General features: G+C 43.5%; 1 protein-coding gene across 1 annotated transcript in view; it reads right to left on the minus strand.

Annotated features, from left to right (window-relative positions):
- Positions 1 to 14268, minus strand: part of KLHL14 (kelch like family member 14) — a 59551-nt gene extending 45283 nt beyond the window's left edge. Inside the window, exons 1-2 of the mRNA XM_064706037.1 lie at positions 13977 to 14268; positions 12534 to 13516 (exon numbers count right to left, since the gene is read on the minus strand). Coding sequence (XP_064562107.1) covers positions 12534 to 13471 — 938 coding nt within the window. The 5' untranslated portion in view covers positions 13472 to 13516; positions 13977 to 14268. The remainder of the gene's footprint in view (positions 1 to 12533; positions 13517 to 13976) is intronic.
- Positions 14269 to 23514: the final 9246 nt, after the last annotated feature.

Below are 23514 nucleotides of genomic sequence, written 5' to 3' on the forward strand. Positions count from 1 at the left end.
GGAGCCTTGCAACTGAGGCACACTCATGGCTTCACGCCAGCTGCTATCTAGAATGTGGGCTGGTGACCCAGTGATCCACATTTGTAGCAGAACTGCATCTTCTTTTGAGAAGAATGGGCAAAACCAAACTAGATGGTGCTGTAGACATGCACCAACCACAGGGAACATCCCTCAGGAAGGGAACACACAGCTGAGAGCTTGATCCACGCAATGCTCCAGAATAAAATCTGTAAATGGCTGTCCCTGAGACAACTATAGACTACAGATACATCTATGACAAGGATGGCCAGGGAACTATCTGGCATATGGCCTCATCTGTTTTTTAAACAGATTTAGGGCTCAGAGAAGGTCATGAATTCACAGTGGATGAAACAAAACCCTCAGTGCAGGAGCAAGAGTTAAACCATGGGGGCAGTGACACTGTCCCACACTGTCCTACCCCTTGATTCTCTCCCGACTCCGGGAGAGCCCCTGCAGTCCCTCAGTCTTTCTGACAAGCCAGCCTTGGATGCCTGCACTGCACCTGCTATGTGCTGTCAATGAGCACTGTGACCTGCCCAGCAGACTGTGGCTGTGTAGGATACCAGGAACCATCTCATGATCACTGTCAGCACAGATTCCATAGTGCTCCAGGGAAAGCTTACTAAAGCACTGCCAGCATCTTATAACGTTCAGTCTCCCCAGTAAAGTTTTAATGAGAGAACATCTGATGTGTTCTGTGCAACATGGGAGTATGATAAACTGGTTTTCGTATGAGTTAGGGATGACTGCACACATAACAAGTGGCAGAGCAAACCAGAGCCATAAGTCAGTTATGCATGACCATCCCTAACAATAGAGAATAAATTGTTTATTCCAGCCCTCCTGTGTTGTATGTTATATCACAATCAACTCCCTGTGCATTGTAAAATTCAGAATGCCCTTGCAAGGTTTACTTGATAAAGGAGTTTATTTTGATTTTCATCTTTCATCTGTAAAACTCCCTTCTAACTCCAAAGCACTGTGAAAATCCAATGAATGGCCAAGGCTCAATAGTTAAGGTGAAGAATGAAATGTCAGATATAACTCTGAGTTTCCAGACTTTGGCAGTTGCAACTATCCTTAACATTACTTTTTCAGCCAAACAGCCTGAGAATCTGCTGTTTCCTGAGAAGGAGCAGTGCTGCTATATTGGTATGCTTAAAAAATACTAATTTCTAAAATATGTTTAAAATGGGAAGTAGCAAGAACAGAAACTTTTAGTAAAAGTCTAGTAAGAAGTGAATAGTCAGCAAAGTCTCTACCAAAAGCACAGGGAAATTTCACATGGCAAAGAAGAGATGGGTACTTATACCCAAAATATCTAATTTATCTGCATTGAGATCTCTTCCAATGAACTAAGTAAGTATAATACAGTGGCTAAAGACATGCAGGTTTTAAACTGATATGTCTCCTTGGAGCCAGATCCGGTTTTAAGTTTTAATGTGAAATGCTGCAATTTAGGTTTTGAAAAATATTTTCTTTATTATGTTATATTTATGCTTCATATTGCACTAAGCAGTACTGTTAGACTCTTATAATACATTCTAAAATATGAAAAACATGTAAGTGGCCACTTCTTATATGCAGAAGACTTTTCCAAATGTTAATAAAAATGTTATTCAGTGAAACACTGTGATGAAGACAGGATTCAAAAATATGTGTAATACACTGAGCAAGATAAAGCTTCCCCCTCTCATGTGTTATTACATGTTTGCTATTTGGATAAGTCAAGATTACAATGTGAAATGTTCTTCATTATATATGACACACTCTTTTTTTTTACAGTCTAATATTCTATTCAGTTAATGCTGTGGTTCACAGTGTCCCCAGCAAGGATGTTATGATCACCTTGTGTTCCATTAACAGTAGTGGGTCTTGGTCAGGGAAGGCTAAGCTGTGGACAGGCAGGCTGTCATGGCAAAAAAGTTGAGATAAATTTATCCACATGTTATATTGAAAGCATTACTTAGATTTAGACTCCAAAACTCTAGTTCTCACTGATGAACATGCATTTGTTGTTATTATTCTGCACACACTTTGCCGTTTCTGTTCGGCTAAGATTTTAAAACACTTAATTCACCTTAATTAAGTTCCTGGGTACCTCATGTGGTGTGAAATTTATTTTGTCTACTTACAAGACTGGAAACCAAAGTATATTTCAAAGTCAACATTTTCAAACTTGTGTAGTTTCCCTCGGGCACACAAACCCAGGAATTTGAGCACTCACAGAAGTGGCTTCATTTTCAGAGATAGCCATCAACACAACTAAATCCTACTCACTTCAAGGGTAGCAGCAGATGCCCATCAGCTCTAAAACTCAGATCACCAGTCCATGGTCTAAACTAACCATGAGTATTCATGGCAAGAGGCTGAGCCCAAGAGAGTTTACAGATTCACAAGAAATTGGTAGAAAAGGCTGTTGGAGACCTCAACACTCCTGAAACCACTCCTACTGTTCTGCAACCTTGATAGACTCATGTTAATGGAAAACGCATGAATGGGAAATACTCTTCTTGTACATTGTTTTTCTTTATTAACATATCCATCAATCTTGCACTGGTGGGTTTTCCTTATCTGGGCAATTTGTAGAAGTTCATTCTACAAAAGCTGGCAAGAAAACAAGCCTCAACAACAGGTTTGCTCCAGACTCTTCCAGTTTTTAAACAATGCTCTGCCCTCTGTATTAGGGAATGCAAATAAATGGCAAGAATACAACCATGAAGTGGCAATCCTGTGGTTCTTAATGCATCCAGTGTAGTGTTACACATCAGAAAGAGAAAGGCATCCTGAGACATACAAGTGATCATGGTCATCGGTGAAAAAAAAGAAAAAAGAAAAAGAGTATTCAACTATACTTTTCTCTTAACTCAGGGCTATAGTAAACCCAGAAGTCTGGATCATTAATTATCTTTTCATATAGGCTATCACCATGGCTTTGAGTATGGGTAGCTCTTCAGAGCAGGGACCTGACCTTAAACACAGCAGAGCCAAATGGAACTCCAAGTGTTTGCCCACTGAACTCAAGCACAAACAAAATCAGCCATAAGAGCAGCACAGCCTCAGTAAGGGCAGGTGAATGCATGGTGAGTTTTATCTACATCCTCATATCTCATTACATCAAAGGATTTGAGAAACCTGAGTCCAACAGTGATACTGTCAAATCAAGCAGCAAGAATCTCAGAAAAGGGGGCTGTGTTAACCTGCAGCAGAAACAAATTATTTCAGAGAGGTTTAGATACTAACCTCCAGGTAAGAGAAAAAGAGATACATACTATCCCAATCAACATTTCAGTTGCCGATCTTTTGTTTGTAAACACCAAAAACTTAATTTCACCTTCAGAAACCAGGATGGTCTTTAGCAACCCTTTTCTTCTCAAAAGGAATCTGTGTTCAACAAAAAATGTAGTTGACAATCCAGTTTCAGTGTGCAAAACTGAACAAATGTTGCAAGCATCCATTTGCCCGTGACTGAAAAAAATGTTTTGCTATCGAGAACATGGGATGTGATCTTCAACAATTACCTTCCCAGCTCCTGGATGGGCATTTCAGTGCAACAAAAGTGTCATATGAAAACTGCTTATTTCAATGGATTTTGGCTTCCATAGCTGACTGCAAAGATAGCCATGATTAGTAACACATGTTTAATAGAGAGGAAATCTAATTATCCGGGAGTTTAACTATGAACTCAATGAAAGCCATAAGGTTCAATGTAAAATTTATTCTGGACAAAGGAATTTTATGAGGTTTTGTCATCGCATAAAATGAATTAACAAACATCATAACCTATAGGTGAATAGGCGTCCAGAATCTCTGCCTAACCCTACAGCAGTGCTAGAGGAAGGACCTGAGTTCTCACAGTCAACAAACCAAATCCTGCCTAATGACTTTCCCCTTATGGATAAAGTACAGACATTAAAAACATCCTGATTTTGTCAAAATGTAAAGCATGATAAAGTCTCTTGCAAATGATGACCAATAATTTTTTTAGTTCTTCAGTTCAAAGAATCTTCAAAAATTTCCTGAATGTATGGAAGTTGCTTCATGAATGGATTTTTTTGCCTCTTCTAATTTGCACCTATTGCCCCAGGCACACTAGAATGAATGTGAAAAAGCTTTCTAGAAATACTAAAAACCTGGAAACCAGTCATATCATGAAGATTTTGGTTTTCATTTTTTCATTCTCCATGTAGGCAGGCTTGGCAGAAGACCCCAGTTTCCATTGCAGCAGAGCTCACAGTAATGTTCACTGAAGACGATGCTCATTTAATACATGTTGCTGACCACTGACAGAATGAAGTGTAAGAAGACAAATACTAAGCTGAGAATGATTTGCGACAGATATTGATAGCTGGTTTCCTCCTCTTAATCTACTAGAATTTTTTTTTAAATTTTGTCCAACACTTAAAAAAAGCACAGAAAAGAATTAGTTAATGTTTGCTTTAACAATAATCATTCCTTTTCCTTCTAAACGCAGAAGTCTAAGGGTAAGTGAATATTTTACCTGGCAGGCCACACTTAACTGTTACAGAGTTACCTTACAAGTTAAAGGTTCCTTTACTTCTAAAGTTGTCAGGTAATTTTCCATCTCCTGTATTGAAATAACTTAGAATCTGTTTGAAGCTCTGAAAATCCCATTTTTCTTTATGAAACCAATCCCGCTACTGTTGATCTCTAAGTTAATATTTAAGTGTTAGCTTCCAGCTCTTAGCTGGAAGATTTTTTAAAGTCAATGTCCCTTCCTTTTTGGGGTAAAAGCCTCTGATGTAACAGGTAGCTTAGCAGTGAACAACTATCCTGGAAGAGTGACACCTATCCAGTGCTCCTTTGGAAAAAACACAGAGGAGAGTCCCTCTCATCTTTGCCTCCTTGCACTACCAGATGTGAATGCTGAGGATATCCTTACTAGCCACACACTGAGTGTCTGGAGCATTGCAAGGGAGTGAATTCAAAGGAATGTTACTAGCAAAGCAAATTGGTGAATGAGAGACAAAATCTCCTGTTTCATGAATCTTCTTGATAGAACTACTCAAAGATTTTCCTAACTGATGGAAGTTCTAAAAAACCTTTACGTAATTTTCTTTATCCTGAATTTTAAAAAAAGACAAAAAAAAAGGAAAATATCAAATATCAAAGATAAGTACTTTTGCAAATTGCCTCCCTTCCTCACATCATTTTGCTTGGCCTTTTTTTGGGTTCAGTTTGTTGGCTGGTTCCCTTTTTTTGTTATTTTGGGGATTTTTTTTTTTTTTTTGTTTTTTATTTGTTTTGGATTTTTTTTTTTTCTGACAGAGGTTGTAAAATGGAAATGCTTTGTAGAATACTTGAAAGTCATCAAATCATCTTTTTAATTTTTGTTCCCGAGGAAATTTCAACTAACTGTTATTTTTTGATGTTCAGACTGTGTAAAGTCAAGAAAGCCCTTTTTTATTTGATTCTGTGTCTGATGTCCACATCAACAGAAGGCTGACACAGCATCACAGGCTGTGTTCTTTCCAGCTGAGGCTCCTTTTCCTTAGGAAGCCAAAGGAAAGGAACACACCTTGCTGCCAGCTCACTCAGAGTATGACTTGTTACCTTTTCCACTGGTTTGTTTGGGTTTGTTTTTTTTTTTTACTGAAAGGCACCAGTTGGGGAATACAGGAAGAACCAACTGTGGCACCAACTTCTATTTACTTCCAGCTTCACTGCAAACCGTCTGCTTCCATTGAACTTGGCAGCTGACAATATTTGCTCAGTTTATTGTCTGCTTTCCAAGAATACAGCAAGTGTTGACTACTAAGTACTAGGCATGACAGTCTTTAAAGAAAATTTCAGGGAGGCAGCAAATATGAAAAATTATGCCAGGAAGTATCTACCAATAGTTGTCAACTTTCCATAGTCTTCAATTTCTTTAGATGATCCTTCAGTAAATGTGTAATACCAGACAGAATCTGTTTCAACAAAACCAACATGAGAGATGCTTACAGAGCAGGGGAGTCCAGCTCAAACCCTTCTTTCAGGATTCCTATTCCCTGCTCAATCTTTCCAGGCCACACTGAGCAAAGGATAATTACAAACCTTGCTCTGATTTAGAAAACATATTGGATTTTTAAAACATAGGAGTTGTTTGAAAAGATGAAACAGTGTTTTTTACAGATTATATCAATTTTTTCATAACATGAGTTTATCAGAACCAAAGCTTTTTCCTGGCAAACTATTTTCTGTTGATTTTATGTTCTACATTACCTCTCCTCACTCCCCTTGCCCCCCAGGCTCCCTGTGCTTTCTCTTCAAGTACAAATCCAAACAATTACACCATCACAGCTCTGTTCCATTTACTGCTCAGCAGTTACAGACTCAGAACCTCCATATTCTTCTGCTATAAAGAAAAAACTATAGTGACCCCACGCCCTCTAAGACCCTCTCCTTTCTATCTCGTCTCTCCACATGATGGGGATGCACATCAGGCAAAGAGTGAACAGAGAAGTCTCAGACCAGTAGCAAAGACATGATGCTCACCATGATCCTACAGCACTCCAGTTGTAAAAGGCACACTTTAAGCAGAAATCATTCCAGGAGGACTTTGCCTGAAATGGGACCTCCTTGTCTAGAAGGCTCTGCACCACTCGTGACCTATGTACTTCCCAACAGGACAGAGATGGATTGTGTTGCCAAAGGATGGGCAAGAACAGCACAGGAACTCATGGCTGACAGCTCTGCTTTTAGGAACCTGCATGACTTGTAAAGCTGCTATATAGACTGGCATGGGTGGTGGAGAGGGGCATTTTTGCTCCAGCATTTGAGGAAGAAGTTCCCATTTCCAAAGGCACTTTGTAATGAGTTTGAGTGGCTTACTAAGATTATTTGTTTTTAAACTTAGTTTAATTTTCCCTCTAGAACAAGCTGTTATGAAATTAGTAAAAGATTTCTCCTCAGAAAAAGAGTTTGGAGATGCAGATGCAGGTATTTGAAGCTGCTTCAAGTGCTAAAAACGGCAGGGTGACAAAGCCAAGGAGGAGCACAGTTCAGCAAACTGCAATGGCCTGTAAAGATCCAAGCACAGAGGTCTGGAGCAGTGGGGATTGGTGTGTGAGGCTGGGAGCCTGGTGGGAGCGACACTCAGGAGTTGGGGTGACAGGATTCCAGAGAGGGGACAGATAAAATTCATTAGATGGGATCTGGGGAAGAGCCCTACCATCTAAGGATATGAATCAGGAGGGACTGCCAGTTCACAGAGGACACAGCTCCAAGGTAGTGCTTCTTACTGGGAAACTGGCTGGCAGGACAAGGACCTGCACAACGTGCCTGGCAACCCCTCTTCACCTGCAGCTGTTGGAAAGATGGCTGTCCATAAAAAAGGCTGTTAATGCTCTTCATAAATTATGTTTCTCCTAACAAATACTATAACTGATCCAAAAAAAAAAAAGACTATCACCTCAGGGATGATACCACCTTGCAGCTCTCAAGGATTTTACCAGCCAGGACACATGTGTCTTTAAAAAAGGCTTCCAAGGACTTTCCTGACCCACAGCAGTCCTTTTAGGACAGTGGTGCTCCCTCTGTCCATAATGTGAGCTCCAGGGCTCCCACCCTTTTGGAAACTCCACATCTCTCCACTTACACTTCAGCATGAGCTTGTCTCCAATGGCAAATGAATGCACATGAGGCAGGTAAGGAAAGTAGGTGAGACTAACTAGGATTAAACTGACTACAGGTGTGTGGTTCACTACCCCACAGCCTCTAATGTGTCAGTCTCCCTTCTGCAGCTCAGCTGAGAGAGTCCTGGCACATGTACAATTTCCTGATATTATTTCAGGCACATAAAAACTGATCCAAAGCTCACTAAAATAAACCAGAGCCTCACATCCACTTCATCCATACTGCAATGCAAAACTCAATAATTCATATATATTTTAGGATGTGTTTTGCTTATCATATGTAAATTCAGGATCTGTAGTATTTCTCACTTGCAATTAAACATGAATATTAGTTAAAAATCCAAATATTCCTGTTATGATCCCAAAGGGACAGCTAGGTGGTTGTAACCAGAAGACAGAGTGCATTTCAATGAAAAAACACACTCTTTTCTTACAACCACCAACTATGTCCTGCTGAGATTCTACAAAAATCTCAGTAGAAAAAGAAGTCAAATTGAACTACGGTCTGTGAGATTTGGAGACAAATAGTGTATGCAAGAAGGAAATTATTTAATTGCCAAGGGATGTAGCTGGTTTCTTCAAATTTTTAATCTCCTCTGTAGGAAGTAAAACAGACCAGGCATATATGCCTTCCACACAAATGCCACTGTCTCACGCTGTTCAGCACCTTACATTTTCCTTCTTCATCTTTCTTCTGAATGAAAACTGTTCATATCATCTTCATCACCTGTCACTGTTTAATTTGCTATCACTTTCACTAATATTGCCTACCTTCAAACAGTCTGGATGACACACTCTCTCAACTGAAATGAAATTAAAAAAACCCAAACAAACAGCAAACCAAACCACCTCTACAAGTAGCTTTAGCAGGACCAGAATTTGCACTTTTAATCTCCCTAAGGTCTAGTAGTCCAGGGAACAAAAGTACAAAAAACCTGGGTCTGTACATGCTGGGACTTTGCTGAAACCATAAAACAGCATGGGTAGGCTTAGCCCTCTTATCTCTTTGTCTCCTTATTTCCCCTCTTTTCTCTTGTGCTCTTTAATTCTGTATTTTCTGCCTAGGACTATTCCTATCTTATGTCAGCTGGTTGATCTCCATCCATTTTTCCTCCCCCAAATCTGAAAAAGCTTTTCCAGAAACTGCAATACTCAGCTGCCATTGACAACAGATGCTGTTTCTGCCAAGAATTAGTGTTCCCCCTTTTGTTTCATTCCCTATCTTCTTTTTATCTGCCAGGGTCTTTTTTTCTTTTGCTAGTTTCCTTTCCTGTCTGGTATCCTGTCTGGTATGTATTTTTACATTTTTCTCCCTTCAAAACTATTCTTCTCTCATGTCTTCCCTGATTTGCACTGTCCTGTTTCCACTACTTGTATCCCATTTCTCCCCTGGGGTATCTCAACTCCTTTCTTTTTCCGCATTTCCCCTCTCCCCCAGTTTTACTTCCCTCAGTGCCCTCTGCCTTCAGGTATGCAGCTGCATTTGCAGCTGCTCTGCCCGCAGATCCTGGGAGGGACAGACCAGCCCAAGCACCCTTTGCAGGTGAGAGGAGCTGCAGGTGGTAATGCTCTGCCCCCAGACTTTTCAAAAATTGAAAATACATATATTATATAAAGTACATACCATATATTATATAAAGTATATTATATTCCACAATAAAGCACAGTGACATTTTAATCAACTCAATACTCTGGTGAAGATCCGAGAGTCAAACAAATGTCTGGAATATGAACTTTGCTCTATCTAAATGCATTTTCTTCCCAGAACTGCAGAAGGTGATACAGCACAGAGCTACGTGTCTCTTTCAGGGACAGACAAACATAATTTAAGCCTAATGTTCAGGGTCACACACCCCACACCAAGCTGAAATCAACTACGATATTTTCTAGTGACACCAAAACTGACTGTGTCTCCAGAGGTTTAGCAGCAGCTTGCATGCTGAGGCCCTGCTGAGGTGAGGATCACCAAGCCAGCAGTATTACTAACTTTGCTTACAGTTGAGCACCTGATGAAATGCCAAATCAAACCCAAAACACTTCATACCCTGTGTAAAGCTCTTAACCTCAGAGTGCACAGCAAGGCTCACAACTCAGGAACATAATTCCTCAACTTTTTAAATTGTGATCATTTAATTGTTGCACCTTGAAAGTTAATTTTACAAAATTCATCAGGACATTGAAGCATTACCTTCTCTTAGGAAATTTCATGAAAAAGCCCTAGTCTTTCTGTAGGTAAACAGTGGTTTTCACTGTAGCACAACAGACAACTCAGGTACTTCTAGCCCCAGCATCACTTGCACTGCAGGATCTGCATTTGTGGCACAAACATTTTAAATACCTTTGCTCACAGAGCACAGACTGGCTCTTGTTAGCCCAAATCTCATTTTCCTCCAGCCCTGACCACAGGACTAACTTTATAGTTACATTTCAGAGGAAAATCAGCATATTTTGAGCTTCCCATTATATTCATTTCCATTAACAAACAGAAGTAGCCCTCATGTCAATGTACTCCAAAGTGTGCATATGGATATATAACATAGGTACTTTTTTTTTTTAAAGTAGCTTGTTTTAAAAACGAAAAAGGTTGTTTTTAAAAATGCAGAAAGGTTATTGGCAAATTCTAACACTGAGTGCAATTCCCATTTCCTGAACATGCAGGAAGCAGGTGGCTGTGGCACTGGGCTGCTTGCATTTCTCACCAACCCTTACTGTACTGTGCAGGAGCTATCACACTGCACAAGAGAAACAGTTAATCTCTTTCTAAAGACATGTGCATCTTTGGTGAATGACCTTTCATTAATTCCAAATTACCAAAGTCACCATTACTCACAGAAAAAAGTAATCAGAGTTTTGAAGTCTTTTTCTGCGTAATAATTTTTATGTATTTGCACATGTACTTCACTGTTAGTTACTTTTAAGATTTCCTTCTGGAAATTAGTAGCTTAAGAAACTCTTTGCAGATTTTCTTAAAATTTTACTGAATGAATGTTAACCTGTTAAAATTGCTACTTTAGAAAAACGATGAGTAACAGAGAAGACAAATCCGGAAATCTCTGTAGTCTTGAATGCTTCTTTTTTTCACTCCTTCATGTTTAAGAAAGCATTTGTACACTTAGGCAGCCTGGCAAAATCCTAAAGTGATTAAGATTCAAAGATGGGCCTTTGTGACCTTTATGAATTTCCAGGAATATCGTCCAAGACTGAAAATGAAAATAGAACAATTTCATTCTGCATTACTAAACATTTCAACATCTCCAACACTTTAACATTTGGAGTAAGTTCTAATGCCTGCTTATAAATAAATCTGAATGGTTTTGCTCCCATTTCACTGCCACTAAAGAACTAAATCAAGAGAAGCTAGTTACAAGACTGTTATTAGACACACAGTGAAGTTGGGAAGGTGACAGCATGTTTTCACCCACTGTAGTTAAGGGTCCCTGAAATACCACTGTCTGCACAGACATGCAGACCTATTACAAATAAAAAGAGCAGCATTTGTGGTATTTGGAGTCTCCTGTAAGTCATTAAGTGCAACTAAGACTCTCATCCAGGACTACCTAAAGTGCAGTCCCTTTGTGTATGCTCCGGCTTAAGGGGAAAGCAGCTCCCAGCACCAGCAGTATCAGATTCTTGCAGCATCCATGACATTTGTAAGCATTCAGTGGTCAGAACACCACTACATATCCTTCAAATGACATGGACCACTGAAGCTGGAAAGGTATCTCCACTGAACCAAGCCGGCTGGTATCTCAGCAATCCACCAGGACACGAGCATCAGCTTGCCCCCGGTGGTGTGCAGAATCTTGCCTGAGGAGTTCCTGGGGTTTGCATTTTTCAAAGTCATCACTTTTGAGTGTTGAAATGCAAAGGGTAGGCACCAACTTACAGCAGTGGCATCTCAGAAATACTTTATGCTGTGAAATAGTTGTATTTAATGGTTTTGATTTCAGAGTGAGAATCAGTTAGACAACAAGGTGATAAGCATGACAGAACACTAACATAGTGAGCTAGCCAGAAATAATAAGAGGGCACACCATCTCCAAAGATAAACCATCTGAGTAGCGCCTGTTACAAAAAGTATAAAGAATCCCGTGCATTAATGCTAATAAAGTGTATTATTTAAAATATTTATTAATGTACTAGTTTCTTTCTTGTTGCTGTCAAATCATTAGTAATATGCACCCATTAGTTGAAAACCTTATAATAAGCTGAATAATACGAAGTGTGGTTTGATTTCTGTGCTGCCACACCACTATATTATACCAGCACTAGAAGATGGTATTATCTTTCCATCTGTGAACGAAGTACAAACATATTTTAAAATAAGATAAACAAATTTTGGATATGTTTAGTCCTTGTTAAACTACATGATGTACACTCACTTCCTAACACCAACCTCATATTGTCAATCTTTGACATCATGATTCATCACCTTATTAAATGAAAATAACTGACATGTTGTAGATGTAAGGACTATAAAGCCACAAGTTTCCAGGCACAAACAGGGACATCACCCCACCATCAGCAACATCAGGGTGCGCGCAGATGATGCAGTTATTTATGAAAATAACAGATCTAGAACTTGGCTATTACAGTTTAAAGACCTAACTCCTTGTTAAGGAATAACATTGTGGGAGAAAAAAAAAATATTACTTATGGTCAAAACCCGCCCCCCCTAAACCCAGATTCCCAACGCGCGGGTGGCCAGAGGGCCGAGGGGAGGGGACGAAAAGTTTGGTGGTGCAGGGGGCGGGCGGCTCGGCCCCGCCGCCGCCCCCCTCCCGCCGCTGCGGCCGCCCCCGGTCCTGGCCCCGGGGTCCGAGCCCGCTCCTGCAGCCCCCGCGGGGTCCGAGCCCCCCTGCCCGCCCCGCTCACCTGCTGGCCAGGCTCTGCCGGCAGTGCTGCCTGAAGGGCATCAGGTGGTAGTTCATGGCGTCCAGCAGCAGCTTCTGGCAGACGGGGTCGGTGCGCATGAAATCCACCGACTGGACCCGCTCCACCAGCTCCGGCGCCGGGATGAGGGCGAAGCGGAGGCGCTTCATCAGGTCCGGGGCGTACTGCATGCGGGTCTCCCGGTCGTGCTCCAGCCACAGCACGGACATCTGGAAGAGCGCCAGCTCCGACTCGACTGGGGGGGGCAGCGAGTCGAGGAGGGCGCGCATCTCCTCGAAGTTGAGCAGCAGCACGTCCTCCACCAGGTACTTGTTGGCCAGCTTCTTGGTCTCCTCCAGGCCGTGCAGGGCGGCAATCTTGCACACCTGCTTGTAGTTCTGCACCGAGATCTGGTCGTTGAGGAACTGCACGCACAGCTTGGTGACCTGCGGGATGTGCAGGATCTTGCTGACCGACAGCACCTCCTCCACCGTGTCCAGCGAGAGGGTCACGTTGGCCGTGTACAGGTACTCCAGCACCAGCCGCAGCCCGATGGACGAGCAGCCCTGCAGCACCAGGTTGTTGATGGCCCGCGGGCTGGCCAGCAGCTTGTCCTCCGGGGACGAGGATGGGGTGCCGGGCTCCTCCTGCGTCTGCGGCGGCGGCGGCTCCTTCGGCGGCCCTCCCAGCCCGTCCTGGGCGCCGGGCCCCAGCCCCAGGGCGTGCGGGTGCCCGCCGCTCCCGCCGCCGCTGGAGAACAGCGATCGGAAGTACTGGGAGCAGGAGGCCAGCACGGCCTTGTGGCAGTGGAACTGCTGGCCCTGGGCCGTCAGGGTCACGTCGCAGAAGAGCTGCTTCCTCCACAGCAGGTTGAGGCCGTGCAGCAGGTTGTCGCTGTGGCTGGGGTCGAAGGTGGAGGTCCTGTCCCCGGATCTGGACATGGCGAGCGGCCTCCGGCACACCTGCCTTTTAAACCCTCCTCCAACCTGGGCAGAGGGGTGGGGAGGAGAGCGGGGTGGGGGACACACGGGACGACACAACAACAAACACAGAGCTTTAGAGGCCCGGAGGGCGCATCCCGGCTGTGTGCGCAAGGGTGGCGAGGGGCGCAGCCGGGGGACGAGCTCCCCTCTGCCCGCCGAGCCGAGCCGCCTCCCCCGCCTGGGACACGGACGGGCTCGCTCCGAGGGGCCGCAACTTGGGAGGGCGAGAGGAGATCTGGGGTTTTTTTTGCCTCTCCCCTCTTCACCCCCGCCCCCGTTTTCCTCCCTCCTCGGTGCAAACCGGGCAGTTCTCCAGGGGAGGAGCAAGGAAGCCGGGGACATTTTCAAAGCTGAGCCACCCCTCCCCAGGTTCCCCCCTCCCAAACACCTAAGCAATCAAACACACCCCAAATAACACCACCCCCCCACCACCCCCCAACTCCGCGACGCCCAGAGAAACTACCAAGTGACTGAAACTCTGCCGGGCAGGCGGGCAGCCCTGCCCGCCCCGCTCGCCGCCAGCCTCCGCTCCCCTCCGGCCGCTTTGGCAACTCGGCGGCGTCAGGACCCGCTTCCCCCGGGGGTGGCGTGCCCGGAGCGGGGGCTCCGGCCCGAAGTTGGGCCGCACTGCTCGGCCCAGCGCGGGGCTGCGATACTCGGCACCCCGGAGCGGGCACGGGGGATGGAAGCGGCAGCCCCGGGCCCGGCGAGGGGCCGCCCGGCGCTGTCCTGCCCGGCTCGCTTCTCCTCGCAGCGACGGCGCCGCGGCCGTAACTCCGGTAACTACGTGAAGTTCAAGTTGGGGGAAGGACGGGGGAGGCGGGAGCGGGCGGCGGGAAGCGGGGCCGTGCCCGGCAGCCCCCGGTCCAGCCGGACCCGCCGCCCCCCAGCCCCGGCCCGGGGAGAGGGGTGGGCGAGGCTGCCCCGAGCCGCGGCCGCACCTGCGGAGGCTGCGCAGCCACCGACCCGCGCTGGCCGCATCCCGCCCCGCGGAGCGCCGCCGCCGCTCTTCCTCCTCCTCCTCCTCCTCAGCGGGATCCCGCCGAGACCTGCTCCTGCCATTGTAGCGCGCTCAGTCGCTTCTCGCCAGTACTGGGCTTCCTGTGCCTCCCTTCACCCCCGCCTCGCCCCATTTATCGGCACAGCGAGGGGCTCCCTCCAGCCGCTTCCCCTGCCCCGGCGCCGCTCAGCCCCGCTCCGCGCCCCGCCGCCGGCTACAGAAACCTCCCGGAGCCTCTCCCTTTAAGTGGACCCGGTCAATCCCCCCCTCCCCACCGCACACACACACACACACGCATACATACATGCACACACATACACAGACACACACACTCCTCCTCTTCTCCCTCCCCTTCTTTCTTTCTCGTTTTGCCCATTTCTTGCAATCGGAGTTTATTCCGCAAACGCGTTCGTTACACAACTGCCCCCCCACCCCGCACACACAGACACCCCTTTCCTCTCCCCCAGCAACAAACAAATCAGGAGGCACTAGCAAATGCACGGAGACGGATAGACACAAGGCCAGAAACTTACCTGCTCCACAACCAGCTGCCAAAGTAAAGGTTCACTTAAGCTCCCCCCCAAAAAAATCAATTGTCCTTCCTTTTTAAAGGTTTGCTCGCTCCTTCCAAAAAAAAAAAAAAAAAAAAAAAAAGGAGAGAAGAGAAAGAAAGAAGGAAAGAAAGAAAAAAAAAACCTTCTGGTTCCCAACTCGGAGCAGTCACTCTTTACAATTTATTTTGTCGTACATCATTTGATCACCATGAATTAGCAACAGCAAGAAAATGTACGAGAGAGAGAGAAGGAGAGAGAGAGAAAGAGAGAGAGAGAGCGCAGAGCTTTCTGCAAGAGAAGAAGAAGAAAAAATGTACGTGTGACAAATTATGCTACCAAGAAACAACACATCATTATCCTTGGGCCTGGGGCTCAGTGAGTCGTAACGAGAGTAATAGGAAATCCACGGTTGGGGAGAGAAACGGTCGTGCATGGCCAGTGGAGAGAGACCATACAGGGGGATGGATGCTGGAGAGACTCGCAAAATTATGGCTCAAGGCTATTGTAAAAATTGTCGAGCGTAAATGACTGCGATTTCAAACATCTTTGGAAGAAAGAAGGGGAAAAAGCGAGCCCCCCCCCCCCCGCCTCCCTCCCTCCCGCTCTCCCTCTCTCTTCTCTCTCTCTATAAAGAACCGTCAAGTTTTAGTGCGCATTGCTAATTAGTCAATTTCTCTCTGCCTTCACAGGCTGGCGACTTTGCTGCTGAGCTGAAACTGCTAATTTCTGTGACCAGCTTTTTTCTTAGCTGTGATCTGGATGAATGAGTAGCTGTCTCACAGAGATGACAAAAATAAACTCTAATCCCCCCAAAAATTTCCACTACATCTTTCTCATGCATAGATTTATGATCTTCAAGGGCCCTGTGCAATATGCAAACTTTTGTGTGTATGTGTTGCTGGGGGGGGGATGGACGGGGAGGGGGGGAGTAAGTCTTGTATTCAGGTTGCACAGTATTTGTTTTGTATTTCTGCTCTCCCCCTACACCCCAGGAGTGATGAAAATAATGTCTGGTTTCAGTAGCCAATACATTGTCACCCCCCATACCCTTGTATTCGTATTATTGCTTTGACAGGATACATCCTCCTTCCTGGCAAGTATGATGAGGCTGGAGGGGTGGAAGGGAGAGAAAGTGAGGCTACTAAATGGTGTTAGTGGTAAAATGTTCCTTTTACATTTGTTCTCCTGCACTGTTCAAGATTTATGATCTTGTTTGAAGGCATATTTTCTCTATCGTTTTTTCTGGTTAGACAACCGTCTCTGAACTTCACTGTCAGCTCTTCAACAGATAAGGGTTCAGAAGTCACATTTTTTTATTGGAAGATTAGCATATTGTCAGATTTGTCTTTCGGTTTCGAGACTTTGCAAAGCAGAAGCCTGAACCAAATGGCAGGAAAGCAGCTGCTATTTCACAAACATAACCTTTCAACTTTCTGCCAGAGCTGATACCCTAGAAACGTGCATAGCACAGCCCATGGGCTGGGGCTTTGTTTTGGGTTTTGCTCCTTTATAGCTGTGAGAAGCAGAGGGAATTCTTATTCTAGGCATTGTGGGCTTTTTCTTTCCACCAAAGGACATTTTGGTCGAGGGCATGTTCTCCCCACTTTATCTCATGATATATTGTACCCTCACATTTATAGCTCCGTTCTTCTGTTGTCAAACCTCCAATTGTCAAAAAAAAAAAAAAGAAAAAAAAAAGTGGAATGTATGCCCTTGAATGAAATGCACATGAAAGGAGACTGGAACAAGCACTCACAGAAAGTTTTACCTGGTGTGAAAGCCTCAAGCCCCATCCCCTTTCACAGAAGATGCTCAGGCTCCCATTAATTAAAACACACACCAGGAGTGGGACTTCGAATGCCAGGTCTCATGGTCTTTCCCTTTGACTTGGCCAAGGATGCCAATGCATTTACAGAGCTGGAGTCAGATTGCTCAGGAATGCAAAGGACTGGAACTGAAAGGCATCAAGGCAGTTTTTTCTTTTATTTATTTTCTGGTGACCTTAATAAAGAAGTTCTGCCATACCTCTCTCTTTTTCCTTGCCAGATAGGTCTCTTCCCCCTCCCTTGGATGTCAATTATTTCTACAAGAAATTTCCAAGAGAGGTAAGGCAGCTGGTATTCTGGGGCATGGTATTCTTCCCAAAATGACACCATCCTATGCCGTTTGTAAAACCATGTTCTTTGATTTGCTCTAGTTGTGGCCTCCTACCTGCTGTATCCTGTTGGCCGCACAGATTTTGACCCTGCTGAAGTGAAGAGAAATGTGAATTACAAGATGCCTCCATTTTGATTGTAGCTGGTGTCTTCAGTGATGTGAGTTGTCTCCCAACTGTAGTAGATGGGAAGAATGATTTTTATATCACGCTTTTTATGCTGAACTTTGCTGCCATAATGGCTGTAAACAAACCCCATGGGGTTTTTTACCAGTTTGCACTGTCTGATGTGTCACACACACACTGCTGTAAGCTGCCAAAATACATCCTAGTAGCAAGTTTCTTGGACTGGCATTCTGGTATGTTTTGCTCTTTAGTGAAAAGACCTGGTTAATTTTTATTTAACTTTGCTACACTAACTTGGGTTGAAATAAAGTTCAGTCTTAACTTACATGTATGATTTGTGGTGACTTATGAATTACATTGGAGAAATATTTCCAAAAGTTCTGGGTATGGTATTTTCTAAACAGTCTTAAATATTTTGAAGGGAAACGTCAAAGTTTCTAAGTTGGGTGCTTGATTTCAAAGTGGAAAATTGAAGTTCATCTCTTACAGATGGCAGCTGTTGACAGAATGTACTTGCTTTCTTCTGTTACTCCTAGGCCTGCACCATGTAAAAATTATCTATTTTTTCTCTTTGAAGCAAAAGTAGATGTACTTGACACTTGGTTTAAGCAGGGACTTCACATCTCTAATTTAATATCTAAAACAGTCACAGACTTCAGGGGAACCACTGGGAGCAAAGACCCTCTCCCCTGAGGCACTAAATACATAAGAACCCTGAAGCCTTCTCTATCATAGCTATAGGGATCTGTTCCTAAACTGGATTTCCAAAGAACAGTGGGCAGTGGCCCATGCTTTCATCTCTTCAAAGCCAGAGGTTTGGAGATGTTGTGCTTTTAGTCATCATCCTTCTCCTCAGCTCTTCCCATCCCTGCAGATTCCTCAGTTTACCAAAGTCTGGTTGCAGAGGCTCGTGATGGGGAGGTCAGTACTAAAAGATCCAAATCACATCTTGCCATTAAAGGAAGAGGTCCTGGTGCAGAAGAAGCTTTTATGAAGACAGGATAAAAGTAGTTGAAATCCTAGAGAACAAACTCAGTAAATATACAAGAAAAATACATTTCACTAAGATTAATTTTATAGAAAAAAGAAATTTTGAATGCTTTTATTGTCTCTTCTTGTAATAAAAAATAATATCTCTGCACAACTGATGTTTTATGGGGGATTTTTTGCATGTTGCATACTGGTATCCGTATACATGTCGAAATCAAGTTACATGCACAGTATCTTTATTATTAAGAACTGAAATAAGTGTCAATTCTGAACACCTGCCCTTTTGTCATGGAGATTGCTGTCAGAAACAGAGCTTCAGCTGCCTCCCCTGTCTGGGGCACAGAATTTGTCTTTTGTGCAAGTCATCTGGCTTGCTGAGCTCTCTCAACAGTATCCTGCATTTCTGCCACTGCTGCATTTCAAATGGTAGAACAGAGATTCTGGCACTCACCAGAGCCACCTGGATGTGGATGGGATCTACCAGCACAGGGAAAGAAAGTTCTTTCCAGGGCCCTTCCAGAAAGGTAAAGGCTACAGGTGGGCTGGGTTGTTTTTGTTGGACAACCAGCTGTGCTGTTTGCACAGATCTGAGCACACAGGTCCCTTTTGAGGTACAAGTGCTGCACAAGCAGATGAACAAGAGCAGTAGTGGCAGTTCCCAATGGCATTGCTACTCTTGCTGAACCTTGTTGTATAATCCACCCTGGAGCTTCTGACGTGGCAGTCTGTAAGCTCACACTTCTGAAGGCAGACCTGGCACCCCAGTGCACTGCTCCTGGAGTACAGATTAACTACTCACTTCATCCCTGGCAGTGTTACTGTGGGAGTAGGGCAGGAGTGGAGGGTTTCAGGAGGCCGTGGTGGTTTTTAGACCCATGAGTCTGGACAGCTGGATTCCCACCACTGGCACACAGGAACTGTACTTACGCTGGCTTGCAAACTTTAGTTTAGCATCTGGGAACCATCCAAAGCTCCTGAGTCCTTGTTGTTCTCTGAGGAAACCCTTTCCCTGAAACCAAGGAGATGTGAGGCACTGCAAGGAGCTCAGAGGGCAAGACAATAAAAAGTTGTCCTGAGTCTAATAATATAGATGTAACAACCTTGACCCAGGTGCATTGTTTAATATCTCTGTGCTTGAGTTAACAAATGCTAAAAAGGGTTTTCATTAGTGCAGTCCCAGTCTCCCCCAGCTTGTGGTTCCTCAGGCCTGCTGAGCACATCTGCCCAGCTTCACACCCAGCTGGGTGTTTCTGAATGTTTACTACCACAATTGTGATACCAGTGGCTACTGCCACTGTGTGACTGTAGAGACTGGCACAACTGGGTCCTGAGGTGTCACAGGCATCCTCTTTGCCTGTGAGGTGCCCTGGTTAATCCATGCTTGCCTAGTGCTTTGAGATTCTTCCAGGACTACTGACTGGTTCTATTTCCATTTACAGATATATTGTGAAGTATTGTTTCTGTGCCTGAATGTATAAAACTCAGAAATTTTACTGTAATAAAGAGTCATAACACCATTAAGTATTCAGACTTTTGCCCTGTTTATCCAAAACTCTAATAGGGGTGGACTGGGTGCTGCTACATAGTACCCTAAATGAGTGCTCCTAAGAGGACTGAAAGGCAAGTTGTTCCCTCTCCCACAAAAAGGCAATAGAGTAAACGACATTAAAAAAAAAAGTCATTTAATGCAATGCTGTGCAATCAAGATGACATGAATAAAGTTTGTAGAAAACCAGCTTCTGAAATATTGAAATATAAGGTATTTCCTCTGAAAGAGTTATTAAAATAACTTGGGGGGGAGGCAGAACTCAGAACTGTTAAAAGAAGCAGCTAAGCTTGGGGAAATTGCAATCTAAAAGCAAGGTGGATTAAGCAAATCCTTCTGTACAGAACCATGCTACAACTAGGAACCCTCTAACCATCACTTGGAAAAGCTTACGCTCTGGGACTCGATTTTCAGGCATATAATACAAGCTTTAGTGATTGTGTCTGCACTGTACTCCCAATTAAGGGATACTCTCTCGTGCTTAAGTCCATTTCTGTTCAGGAAAGCATTTAAGCATTTCTTAAACCATATTCTTAAGTACTCTCTTGAAAGGGAACGCCTTCCTGTTGTGGGATATGTGTCTGCATTTGCGAGTCAGTTTGGCTGAGTTTTCCCAGCTTGGTGCATGCAGGACCCATTGCAAAGCTAAGAGGAGGATTCACTGGTGGCAAGTGACATTGCTGACTTCTTGAAAGTCACAGTCAGGCACTGTAAGTGTTACATCCCTGTTGCTTGGTTTCTAAAGGCAGCATTTTGAGACACATGGGGGAAAGGGCAAGCTTCAGAGCAACAGGAGCTAACTGGATTGCAGTGGCTAGAGAACATTTTTCTACTGAAGAAATATATAATCCCTAGGTTTATTGTGACTCTCATAAGCCCCAAGAGAGCTCTATCAGTTTTTAAGGGAGAGAGGAGTTGCAAAAAAATTTTTTAATCCCTTTCAAGCAAAATCTGCTGACAAAGAGTCTTGTTCTTCATCAGTCTAAGTGCTCTGGCGACAGAAATCTTTCCTGTAGTGCTCCATTTTAACTGTCCCAGGATTGTCTTCTCCCTTTGGATGTGGCAGAGAGGACTCACTGGGTGTCCAGTCCTTCGTGTGGAATAATGACGTGAAATAAATTGTGACATTAGCTTTGACCACCAAGATGCTTATTCATTAACAATTTTGGGGGCATATGTGTAAAAAATAAAAGGAAAGGTGATTTAAGACTTAGGGCTTCCACTTTGTTTTCTCCACCTTTCTAAGACAACAGAGAGCACCTTGTGACCTGGCTGCTTGTAGACTGGGGCTGTGCTTCAATAGTACACTCCTGTTCTGCTGCAGAGGGGAAGAAGGTGATCTCTCTTGCTCTCTGTGGAGATCATGTGTCATTGCTTTCCCAGAAACCTGACTTAGCACCATTGGGAAACAGGGAATGGGCTGCTTCTCCCCTTCCCCAAACTGTATTCTTAAACTCAAGACATCATCATTCAAATTAGTTTGCTGAGAGAAAAAACACAAACACAAAACATAGAGACAGGGCTCCATGAGATTAAAACCAGGTAATCTTTAACTTTATATAGTCAGTGAAGGTCAAGCCTTATTCCCCTAATTGGTGCTGACACTCACTAGCTGGTGAGGGTGATTTTGGTGAAATCCAGCAGTGGCTCCAACTTAACCCAACTAGCTACCCCGATAAACAAGTTCTAACTGCAGAACAGCTACCTGAGGCTGGTGTAGCATTGTAAAAATACCACTTTTTTTTTTTTTTTTTTTTTTTTTTTTTTTTTTTTTGATCAGGGATTATATAAATTTGGTATCAGATAATCGGGGGGAGGGGAGGCGGTTGGGGTGGGGTGGGAATTATCAGAAGGAAAAGAATGCCTTTCCTTTGCTGAGGTCTTCCTCTGCTTCTCAGCAAAGTGGGAAGTTGTGTCCCGCTCTCTGTGGTTCAAACCTGGCCCAAGCAGTAGAAAACAAAAAGAAGTCATCACTGAAAGGCTGGCAGGGCTCTGTGTGTCACCAGCCAGCTCGCTCAGCCCAGCATTTAGCTCACATAATAAAAATATCCTTTTATTTGGCTCTGAGTGACATTGCCTTGGAATACAAGCAGATCATCTTCTTTCTTCTTTGTCAGGAAGGTTATGCCAGCCATTCACAGCTGGAAATTGTTCCCCTGCACCTTTTCAAAGGTTTTCATAGCGTCAAATGGGAAAAGTGAGGAAATCAAGAGCAGCTCTATTTCTGTTGCACCAGAGGATGAAGAGGAGACTGTAGTTTTCTCAGATATCAACAAGCTCATTCATGAGCCCTGTACTGAAGGTTAAAAAAGTGGGTGTGAAGAGAGATATCATTAATTATAAAAAATGGTGATGAAATAGAACAAAGCAATATTTGATATTGGAGCCCAGTCATGAGATTAGAATCTTTTTTTTTCCCTTAGGCTCAAGTTGCCTGGGTGATTTTCAGGTACCTATTGCTCACAAGATAACATCTTCCTGTCTGCCCAATGCCTCCTATTCATTCACACCAAGATATAAATAAGCATCCCAAAAATTCTAGGGTTGAGAAATAACACCAGAAAAAAACAAGAAAAGGCTTTCATTTTAACTTCATTTGGATACAGCTCTTCAACAGACATTGTTCATTGCTGATATAAAGGGACAGTCCTGGTGGACCCACAAACTGCTCACACAAGCTGTAAATCTGGCCCACTACTATTTTACCTATGATAAAACTGGGAGACAAGCAGAATTAATAGCATCCTTTTGCTGAGAAATTAATTTTTTTTTCCAAATGAGACATATTTTAGTTACAAAAGATTGCAAAATTATTCAAAATAATAAAAACTTGGGATTTCTGTGCTGCTTGTCTGAAGAATAGCTATGATGATGATTAAAATGAACCAGATTAAAAGGAAATTTATTTATTGCTCCTTGGCTTTGGTTTCAGAGCTGAATGGATTTTAAGTGCCAAGTGACAAACCCTTTAAAATCTGGTTAACAATGGAAATTTTGTCTTTTTCAAGCCAGCGTGGCACTACTGTAACATCCAGGCTTTTTCACAGCCTCAGGTCCACTGTCAAGGACTCCCAGTGACAGACACCCAGACTAAAACTAGGGCAGTGACCTGAGTTATTTTGGAAGTTACAGCTCAACATACAAGATTTCATGCAGTAGCTCTGATGACAAAAATGAATTTACCACATGGAATCTCACAACATATTGTGCGGTAACTCAGAAAATAACTTGGGTTACCATTGCAAATATATATAGATCAGTGTCTATAAATGCTGTTAATGTGTATTATATATATATATATATATATATATATATATAATACACATTAACAGCATTTATAGACACTGATCTATTAAGTCGTTTTCCTACGCTACCTTCAGACCTTTTGTCTGAAGCAGAAAAACCATCATTAAAGCTATGGTTTGCCAGACAATTACTTTGTCAAATCTCAAGAAATTGCATAATAAATTGTATACATGCATCAAACATGAACAGCAGAGGGGTATAACAAGCTGTGTATTTCCAGTCCACTTGTTCTTTCATTGAAACAGTAGCTGTTGTTTTGAAGAGTAATCCTATGTTTTTTTCAAGGCACAAAATGTACATATACATTTATCTATCAAACTAAGT

The sequence above is a fragment of the Zonotrichia leucophrys genome, chromosome 2 (genome assembly GCF_028769735.1).
Source record: "Zonotrichia leucophrys gambelii isolate GWCS_2022_RI chromosome 2, RI_Zleu_2.0, whole genome shotgun sequence".
Lineage (NCBI taxonomy): Eukaryota > Metazoa > Chordata > Aves > Passeriformes > Passerellidae > Zonotrichia > Zonotrichia leucophrys.